The following is a 10,048-nucleotide window of genomic DNA, read 5'->3' as shown; positions in this document are numbered from 1 at the left end:
TCAGCCCCATGCTCTGCATTGAGCATTTCCTCCTCCCCTTTGCACAAACTTCCTTCCAAGGAAAGGAACGTGATGCTGCTGCCTTTCTTGCAGAGGAGCCTCTCCAGAGTTGGGTAAATGTGCATTTCATGCTTCATTTGTATTAGTATTTCTTGGAAAGGGGGGTCTGATAAAGGAAGGAAAGGAACATCATAATCTGGAAGGAAGTTTGTGCGAAGGGCAGGAAATGTTCAATGCAGAGCATGGGGCTGAGCATGGGCTGCACCATTTGCAAAAAGGGGGAGGCTATTATTATTACTATCATTGCAAATTTGCACCCTCCAGTGGCTTTTGCATTGCAAAAAATGTGTTGCATAATGGGGTCCCCCCTTTTTGTGCCTATCAGGAACCCATAGCTCCCCCAAATGCTCCAAAATGGCCCACTTTGGTGGCTGAGAGAGTGTCACCTTTTTCTTATATGAAGAACCAGTGGACACAAAAGTTGGTCTCATGCACTAAAAAGTATTACATGTTTGAAATATGAAAGGTCTTTTATAAAATTACCTTTAGGCTATATATACATATATACATATACATATACAGTATATACATATATATACATATACATACATATATATATATATATATATACATATGGATTGGTTCTCTCTGATCCAGAACTGCAAGGTTTAAAATGCACCAAAAGGGTCCTTTTTGGTGGCTGAGAGAGTGTCACCTTTTGCTTTTATGAAGATCTGATGGACACAAACTTTGTTTCATGCACAAAAAGTATTTCAGATATGTATAAAATGACCTTTAGGATATATATATATGGAAAGATTGGATCTCTCTGATCCAGAATTGCAAGGTTTAAAATGCTCCCAAATGGCTGTGCTACAAACTATACAATGGCTTTGTTCTATGCACCAAATGCTTTCAAATACGGGGCATAAAATGACTTTTCAGGCTGTTTATAAGACCTTTATTATGTTTAGCCTAAATTAAGACTATTTTGGTTCTATTTTGCAATAATCTGCCAAGTTGGAAAAACACTGAACGCTCCACTTTTGTTGGAACGTTTTTTTGGTGTGTCGGAATTTTCCGGCAGGTGGAAATGTCATTTTTAAAACAACCTTTGGGCAACTTGCGCAACTCCTTGGATGCGCACTTGTGCAAAGACTGAGGCTTTCACACCTTAAAGAGGCGTCTTGCAAAATGGGGAAAAAATTGGTGCGCAAACCTATTTATTTCCTTTATTTGGAGTATTTATATCCCATAATATAATAAAATAATAAAACCATAATAAGAGCTGAAGGAACTTGAATAAATACGAAGCGCGGAGACCGGGAAACGCTGGCCGCAGATGAAAGTTTTGCAAGTAGCGACGGCCCCTATCTCTCGCAAGGAGGCTATCGCTTGGGGTTATCTCCGAATTGCCTCCTTCGACGCTCCTTTTTCCGAAACCGCCCCTCTCTTTATCCGCCCCGCACTTTTCCGGAGAGTTCTTATCAGGACTAAATGGGAGTCCAGACTTTATCAAGTGAGATAAGAGCACAATAAAAGGCAAACGCAGCGGGTGGCTAAGTTTTCCACCTTTGTGCATTTCAAGACTTCAGCAACATCACCTGTCTTTAAGTCTTTAAATATATGTATACACTCATCCCTCCATATTTGCGGCTTCATGGATTTGATTCATATGTTCTCTCTAGGAATATCTAGGTCCTCCAATACAACTCTGTGGTCAACTTTAAGTAAAAGTGGCACCAAAAGACCTAGAGATTCCTAGAGAGGACACTCTGCTAGGCCTTTGTAGCTCCTCCAGCGCAACTCTATGGTCAATGTCTGTCGGACATTGACCACAAGCGCAACTCTATGGTTGCGCCGGAGGACCTAGGGATTCCTAGAGAGGACTTGTGGATCAAGTCCGTAAAAGTCCAAAGCTGCAAATGTGGAGGGCTAGCTGTATATATTTCGGGTCGTGGGACAGGCCATACCTGGTCAAGACGCATCTATGCAACGGATTTCGAACTTTGGACCGAGGTGCATGGGTCTGGCGGTCCCTCATGCGCTGCGCTCGCTGACCGCGCATTTGAACTTTGGACTTAAAAAATTAAAAATGGAGAGAAGTTTACGAAAACAGGGCAGTATCTCTCTGGGAAGATTCAGGTCCAGATGGATTGCTATGAGAGAGAGAGAGGGTCACCTTTGCTTTCTATGGTTAACTTTGTTGCATGCACAGAATTGTTAAAAATGTTGTGTAAAAAATGACCTTCAGGCTATAGATATAGATATAGATATAGATATATAGAGAGAGTAAAGATTGGTTCTCTCTTATCTTGCAAAATCTGCCAAGTTGGAAAAACACCAAACTCTCAACTTTTGCAATTGCTTGAAGGGAGTAGGAGCTTCTATATCTCTCTATCTGTCTATCTATACATACACACACACACACATATACACATATATACACGCATACATATACATATATATATACATACACACACACACACACACATATATAGAAGCATATATAATAAATAATAAATAAATAAAATTTTTATTTATATGCCGCCCTTCCTCCGATCAGGGCGGCTCACAACATAATTAAAATACAAACACTTCCAATAAAAACATATTTAAAAACAAACCAACAGTAAAGCCCCAAAGCCCAACCTCTTGGCCACGAAAGAGAGGAGGGAGGCCCACAGGATATTTACTCGGGGAATGCCTGTTGGAATAGGAAGGTTTTGAGGTCCTTCCTAAATTGGGCCAGGGTGGTGGACGAGCGGAGCTCTGTGGGCAGCGCATTCCAAAGGGCTGGGGCAGCTATGGAGAACGACCTCCGAGTAGTGGAGGCCAACCTAGCCCTAGGCACCTTCAGTAGCTGCTGCCCAGACGTTCTGAGAGTGCGAGGCGGAATGTATATATGTACACACATGTGCGCGCATGCGCACAACTAAAATGGCCAAAGGGCAGGAATACTACTGTATTAAAAACTATGAAACCCAAGCAATTGCAGCTGGATTTGAGGAAATCCGCGTAACGCTCTTTCCTCTGTTCTTCCCGTCCTAAATCCAGGCTACGATGGCGGCACCGGACGACGGTCGAAGTCGCCAACGAACCCGTTTTGGCGTTTATGTCCGGAAGCCCCGAGCGAACGGCGCTCCAGAAGGTAAGGACGCCAAGGAGGTGTGTATTGATGGCCCTGTGTCTCACGCACATCCTTTGCTTTTCCTATAATGGATGTATGTTAGCCTGCTTGGTCCTCTTTTCCTAACTAACACTCCAACCACTATGCCATGCTGGCTCTCAGGGGGATACTAATACTTACAGTTACTAACTAACTAACTAATTAGCTGCCATGCCATTAAAACATTGTGGCTTCTTTCTTTCCGTAGGCGCTTGCGGACTTGAAGGGGAAGACCGAGGCCATTCCTTGCGTCGTTGGCGATGAAGAAGTTTGGACGTCTGACGTGAAATATCAAGTTTCGGTGAGTTTCCGCTGATAAACGTCGTCTTTCTCTATTTTTTAATCACAATTCATTATTATTATTATTATTATTATTATTACTACTATTTGTGGTTTGAGATGTTTAGCCTTTCCTTCATCCTTTTCTCCGCAGCCTTTCAACCATGTGCACAAAGTGGCCAAGTACTGCTACGCCGATAAGGTACGTAAATCACACATAGAGAATGATCGATCTTTAAGTATTGTTGGACTACAACTCCCATCATCCCCTGGGGCTTCTGGGAGTTGAAACCCAAAAGCTCTGGAGAGCCATACAGTGGTGCCTCGGGTTACGAAATTAATTCGTTCCGTGGCACCGTTCGTAACCCGAAAAGCCTTCGTAAGCCGAATTGCCATAGGCGCTAATGGGGAAAAGCCGCGATTCCGTGCGAAAAAGCCGAAAAAAGCACCAAAAGTTTTTTCGTAACCCGAAAAAACATTCGTAACCCGGAACAATGATTCCCTATGGGATTTTTTCGTATCCCGAAAATTTCGTAACCTGGGTATTTCGTATCCCGAGGTACCACTGTATATTATATTTACACACCCCTGGAATATAATTAAAGTTCCTGAAAGGGACTCACCATAGAGTTGCGCCAGAGGACCTGCAAATGCTTAGAAGGATCTATTCTGTGGCAATCTCTAGGTCCTCCGTTGCAACTCTATGCTCAACGCTGTCTGGAATCGCTCTGCAGAGCCACAGATCCATAGAGAAGGGTTCTCTCTAGGAATCTCTCAGTCCTCCATTGAGACTCAATGGTCAACTTCTGGCAAAGTTGCTCAGTGATTCCTAGAGAGGACATATTAATCAAATCCACACCGCAGCAGGAACAATGGCGCATGCCCCTGTGCTGCACTCACCAGAGCGCGCATGGGAGCATTCCCCCATTGATTTCAAGAGGGCTTAAGCATACCCAGTTTTTGCCTTACATGAATGGATCCCCTGCATAGGGAAAAGGACCATTGTAAATAGGATTTAGGCACCCCAAAGTCAATGCTGTAACCACTATGTCATGCCATGCTTCTCTTGCACTAGTAGATGAATATCATGACAGGCTTTTGAGTAGACCTTCCCTGGATATATGTTGCGCCAATATATCCCTTCTTCTTCTTCCGAATCCAGGATTTGCTAAACAAGGCCATCGATGCCTCTCTGGCGGCGCGGCGGGAGTGGGACCTGCGTCCGGTCCAGGACCGTGCTCAGATCTTTTTCAAGGCGGCTGACATGTTGAGTGGACCCAGGAGGGCCGAAGTCCTGGCCAAGACCATGGTGGGACAGGTCAGTGTCCACTGATGTCCAGGAACTATGGCGAACCATGGCTGGAAAGGGATTTCTTTGTTGGTTGGGAAACTATTTCATAACCTGGGAAGGGATCCCAAGGGTCATCTGGTCAGTCCCCTGCCATGCCAGCTGGACACAATCCAAGTGCTCCCTCCAACCTCTGTTTAAAGACCTCCAAAAATGGAGACCCCATCACCCTCCCAGGAAGTCTATCCGACTATTGATCAGTTCTTATACTCAATAAATTCGGCCCAATATTCAGGTGGAATCTCTTTCCTTGGAATTTGGACCCATTACTTTGTGTTCCAGTCTCTGGAACAGCAGAAAACAAGCTCACTCCATGTCCTCCATGACCTATCTTCAGATGTTTAAAGATGGCCATCGTGCCACTTCTCAGTCTTCTCCAAGTTGAACAACGTATCCAGCTCCCTAAATGTTCAAAGGATCACTATGGCTATTCATATAGTCATTTCATTGATCCTTCATTGGAAACGCCTTTGTGCAAAGTGGTCTCCTCCAGATCGCTCCTCTTGAATAACCATAGTGATCTTTCATTGGGATTGCCTTTGTTCAAAGTGGTCTCCTCCAACCATTGGATCCTGACCTCTTGATCTCTTGCTTTTCTCTCCAGGCGAAAACTGTCATCCAAGCGGAGATTGACGCGGCGGCCGAACTGATCGACTTCTTCCGCTTTAACGCCAAGTACGCCGTGGAACTGGAGAACGAACAGCCGCTCAGCGTCCCCCCCAGCACCAACCGGATGGTCTATCGGGGCCTCGAGGTAAAAGCAAAGGATTGGGTTCGAGATTCTGAGATACCGAAGGCGGAGTTGATGGTGGGCTGGTTGCGGAATCTGCTTTTCTCTGCCTTGAGTCCCGATATTGGGAGAAAGGCGGGATATAAGAAAGTAGTAATACAGTCTGCCCATGCCATCCACGGACGTGAGCCACACGGATGGCAGGACCTGGCGGACAAAATGGCATGGACGCTGCAGGTGTGTGCGCGCCACCGTGCACAAGAGTGCACCGCCCTAGGAGTCCATAGGACTCCAGCATAGGTGGTTTTCCCCCATACGCAGGGGGTCTGCAACAGATCCCCTGTGTATAGGAAGGGCCCACTGTAATAACAACAACTCTGGAATTTCAGAGTTTGTATCCCTAGTCCGGCATGGAAACCCATTGGGACAAGTCACACTCTCTCAGCCTCAGAGGGAACTGACAGCTAACCTTTAGGGTCTCCATAAGTCAGAAATGACTTGGATTGTTGCAACAACGAACCCCAAAGTCCCTTGCTGTCTGGGGGGATTCTGGGAGCTGTCATCTCAAACAGGCAACTTCTCCAGCTCTTGCTTTCAAAGCCTCTGTGCAAAATAAATAAATATATGCAAAGTGGGACGTCGCGCTTGCCTTCTTTCCATGGAGAGGTGTTCCGCGCCTCCCTTCCGCGCTAAAATCGCACGCTCTAATCGATCCCTTTCTCTCCGCTGCTCCAGGGTTTCGTCGCCGCCGTCTCTCCCTTCAACTTCACCGCCATCGGAGGCAACCTGGCGGGAGCTCCGGCTTTGATGGTGAGCGTCTGCGCATGGAAAGCGCAGGATGGCGCCTGGCGTTTGGTTTTCTCGGGGAGTTTTGGGGATGAGGAATGGCTCCTTTCCCGATCTTGTGCGATCGGCACATCGATGCAGTTTTAGGTGACTTAGAGCTAAGACCCGTAAGATAAGTTTTTCTTCCAGTTTTGCACATGCAGACACCATCCATGCGTGGGCATATGTGAAATTAGTTTGGAAATAGTTTTAAAATGTTCTAGAAGAGATCTATGGCTGGCATCTTTCTCTGAAGATGCCAAAGCCACAGATGCCGGAGAAACATAGGAATAAACACGGCCACATCGCCCGACAAAACCCACAAAAACCTATGGATGCTGTCCATGAAACCCTTTGATGCCACAGTTAAGAAGGTTTCATAAAAGGTCAGAATATAACCTGATTTGGTTATGTCTCCAATTGTCCCATAACCCAACAATAGAAGAAAACGGTGCTATGAAAGAACAAGACAAGATCCGTAAATATAAAGGATACATAATTGAATACCAAAGTTAGGATTTTCTGTGCCCTAATATTTTGAATTTCTGCGCATGGTTATGAAAGCTGGACAGTCCAGAAAGCTGATAGCTTTCGTAACCACTTCCACCTCCATTCCTTTTCTTCCCCAGGGAAATGTCGTTTTATGGAAACCCAGTGACACTGCCATCTTGGCCAGTTATGCCGTCTACAAGATCCTCCGGGAAGCCGGGCTCCCTCCCAACATCGTCCAGTTCGTCCCGGCCGACGGGCCTGTTTTTGGCGACACAGTGACTGCCTCGGAGCACCTCGGCGGGATCAACTTCACCGGAAGTGTGCCGTGAGTGTCTGTCCGAGGGGGAAACAGTGGCGCAGGCAGGCAGGAGCTCGATCTTGCGTCCCATTGAGTGTAGGACCTTGCGTTGCGAGCTGGAATTGGCCGCCGTTTCAGGGAAATGGGCACGTGCCATATAAGTTTTGTTGGTAGTAAATAGGTGGAGCTGGTGGTTTTGTAGTGGAGGAAAGCATCTCAGCCCTTTAGCTCAGTCATTCCCAATTCAGGCCACTGTTTTGCTGACCCTGGATCCTCTGTTTTGCTGTCTCTGGACCTGCCATTTTGCTGCCCCAGGATCCACTGGGGCTTAGGTTTGCAATGCTTAGTGTCAGAGTTGATCCTATCTTGGGAAAAGGGACTTAGATTTGCAATGCTTAATGGGGTTTGCAATGCCTGGTGTCAGAGTTTAACCTGTAGTGGGAAATGGGGCTAGGGTTTGCAATGCTTAGTGGGGTTTGCAATAGTGTCAGAGTTGAACCTATCTTGGGAAATGGGATTTAGGATTGCAATGCTTAGTGGGGTTTGCAAAACTCAGTGTCAAAGTTTTACCTATACTAGGAAATGGGGCTTTGATTTGATTTGCACTTCCTTCATTTCAAGATTTGATGTTTTACCTTCGACTTATCCATAGGTTATATCAATATCCATGATTTTGGTCCTAAAACCTTCCCTTGACTTATACATGAGGTCAACTTGTACCTGAGTATATACGGCCATATCGTCTCTCTAAGAATATCTAAGTCCTCCGGTGGCGCCGCCATTTTGTTGTCCCTTGGGCCACCATTTTGCAACCCTTGGACAAAAGCAGAAGCTGTGTTTCCAATAGAAAGTTGTCCATTTCTCAGAGACAGGGTTCTCTTGTGGCAAACTTCCCATTTGTAGGCGACCCACTTTCCTGCCAAACCCAAGAAGTAGGGCTCTGGAGACCTGGGTTCGAATCCCAGTCCGGCCATAGAAACCCACTAGGCGACCTTGGGCAAAAAGAGAGAAATAGAAAGAGAAGCGGTTCGCTTTGCGCTCTCGATTCCTCGCTCTTTTCCTTCTCCTCCCGTGTGCCTCTTCTTTTTGATTTCCAAGTGTGACCAAAGTCTTTGCTTTTCAAAACAATAAAAATGCTAATGGCCTCACACCAGGAGTCCTGCGCGACCCGCCGCTAATTTATGAGCTCCCCACCTTTTAAGGCGCGCGGCGCATTCGAGCGTGGCGCCGCGCGGAGGTTTTGCGGAGGCCTCGGCGCTTTTTTAAATAGTCTTTTCAGAAAGCGGAGATTGGAGCCCGGGCCGCTAAAGCGGCGAAAGAGGGAGCGGAGCCGAGGAAATGTAAAAATGCTTAGCATTTATGCCCCCGCATAAGAGAGATATTATTTGCGGAGGAAGAACGCAATTGCTGACGCAGGCGTCGAGCGGCAGGATGGCGTCGCGGTGGGATTTGGCACGTTTTGTCGAGCTTTGGGGTTTTCGAAAAGTTTCTATCTTCTGCAAAATTTCAGGAATCTGGAAAAGGTTGGAGGTCACCAAGTGTTTTTCCTTCGTAGTTTATGTTCTCTTCTTCCTACAATGAACATAACAGTTATCTGTAGCCCAAGGTTTGTTGCGTGACTTATGGCGAACCTAAGGCGAACCTATCCTGCGGTTTTCTTGGCAAGGTTTGTTCAGAGGTGTTTCGCTGGTCTCCAGAGTCATAGTCAAGACTGCGCCATGCTTGCTTACAGTAATTTGTCCATAGTTTAAAGGTGCATGGTGCCATGGTTCGAACGTTGGACTAGGACTTTGCAGACCAGGGTTTGAATCATGGCACAGAAGGCCATTGGGTGACCTTGATGCATGCTCTCCATCTCAAAGGAGACCTCCTCTGACTTAATCCTGGGATCCATTGTGGTGCAGTAGTTTGTATGATTGACTTTGAAAGGCTAGGATTAGAATCCCAGATTAGCCATGGAAACCCAGTGATAGACTTTGGGCAAGTCACACTCTCTCATCTTCAGAGGATGGCATTGGCAAGCCTCCTTCGAAGAAACGTGCCAAGAAAACCCCAAGTTAGAAACAACTTGAAGGTGTGCAACAATAAAAGGATGGAATGAAGGGAGTCTCTGGGAGTTAAAGGAGTATGTTTCCAAGCTCTGCTTGGATCTTGGCTCTCTTGTTGTCACTGCAAAGATAGCCTCCGCCTCTGAATTTTTTGGGGTGCATGCTGGTTAGAGGATACTGGGATTTGCAGTTCCAAAAAATAAACGGTGGAGAGGGTGCATCCAAGCTCTGGCCCCAAGCTGGCGAATTTACCTGGCAGTTAGGAAGGAGAAAATGGAGGAAAGCAGTATTAGGAAGTGGTCAAAGTCATTTCAACAAAGCAGAGGGTTAACTGGGAGATGTGTATTATGCAAACTATGTGCAACTTGCTGACGGTCCTATTTTGCTCTTTTTTGCAGAACCTTCAAGCGCCTTTGGAAGCAGGTCTCCGAAAACCTGGATCGGTACCGGACCTTTCCGCGGCTGGCTGGAGGTAAGTGCCTCGAGGAGGGCCGAGTTCTCCTCTCTCTTTGAGAGAAGATGTGAGTTTCAATGGCATCTTTTATTGTCCGAACCCAGCGTTCCTCGGGGTTGTAAATCCCAAGAAACCCTCCAGATGTTGTTGGACTGCAGGACTCAGCAGTCCCAACTGGCATTGCTTGTGGCAAGGAATCCTGGGCCTTGTAGTGCAAAAGCACCTGGAAGGGTTCTAAATGTTTTGGACTTGAAATCCCAAAAGGTCATGCTGGTGTAGACAGTGGTCAGGGATGATGGGAGTTGTAGGTTCTGGAGGACTAAGGGGTCACATAGGATATTAAGTGTTGCATGGGATTCTGTCAGAACTCCCCTGCATTCATATATTCATTAGTCATTTATATAT

General features: G+C 46.3%; 1 protein-coding gene across 1 annotated transcript in view; it reads left to right on the top strand.

The window, feature by feature from the left end:
• Nucleotides 1–10,048, top strand: part of ALDH4A1 (aldehyde dehydrogenase 4 family member A1) — an 18,728-nt gene continuing 8,680 nt past the window's right edge. Inside the window, 9 exon segments of the mRNA XM_042477991.1 lie at nt 1–113; nt 3,058–3,151; nt 3,378–3,470; nt 3,603–3,650; nt 4,611–4,766; nt 5,401–5,550; nt 6,262–6,336; nt 6,981–7,168; nt 9,588–9,661. Coding sequence (XP_042333925.1) covers nt 73–113; nt 3,058–3,151; nt 3,378–3,470; nt 3,603–3,650; nt 4,611–4,766; nt 5,401–5,550; nt 6,262–6,336; nt 6,981–7,168; nt 9,588–9,661 — 919 coding nt within the window. The 5' untranslated portion in view covers nt 1–72.

Source organism: Sceloporus undulatus, chromosome 7, assembly GCF_019175285.1.
Source record: "Sceloporus undulatus isolate JIND9_A2432 ecotype Alabama chromosome 7, SceUnd_v1.1, whole genome shotgun sequence".
Lineage (NCBI taxonomy): Eukaryota > Metazoa > Chordata > Lepidosauria > Squamata > Phrynosomatidae > Sceloporus > Sceloporus undulatus.
Note: the sequence above shows the minus strand (reverse complement) of the source record. Positions and strands in the feature narration are given on the sequence as shown.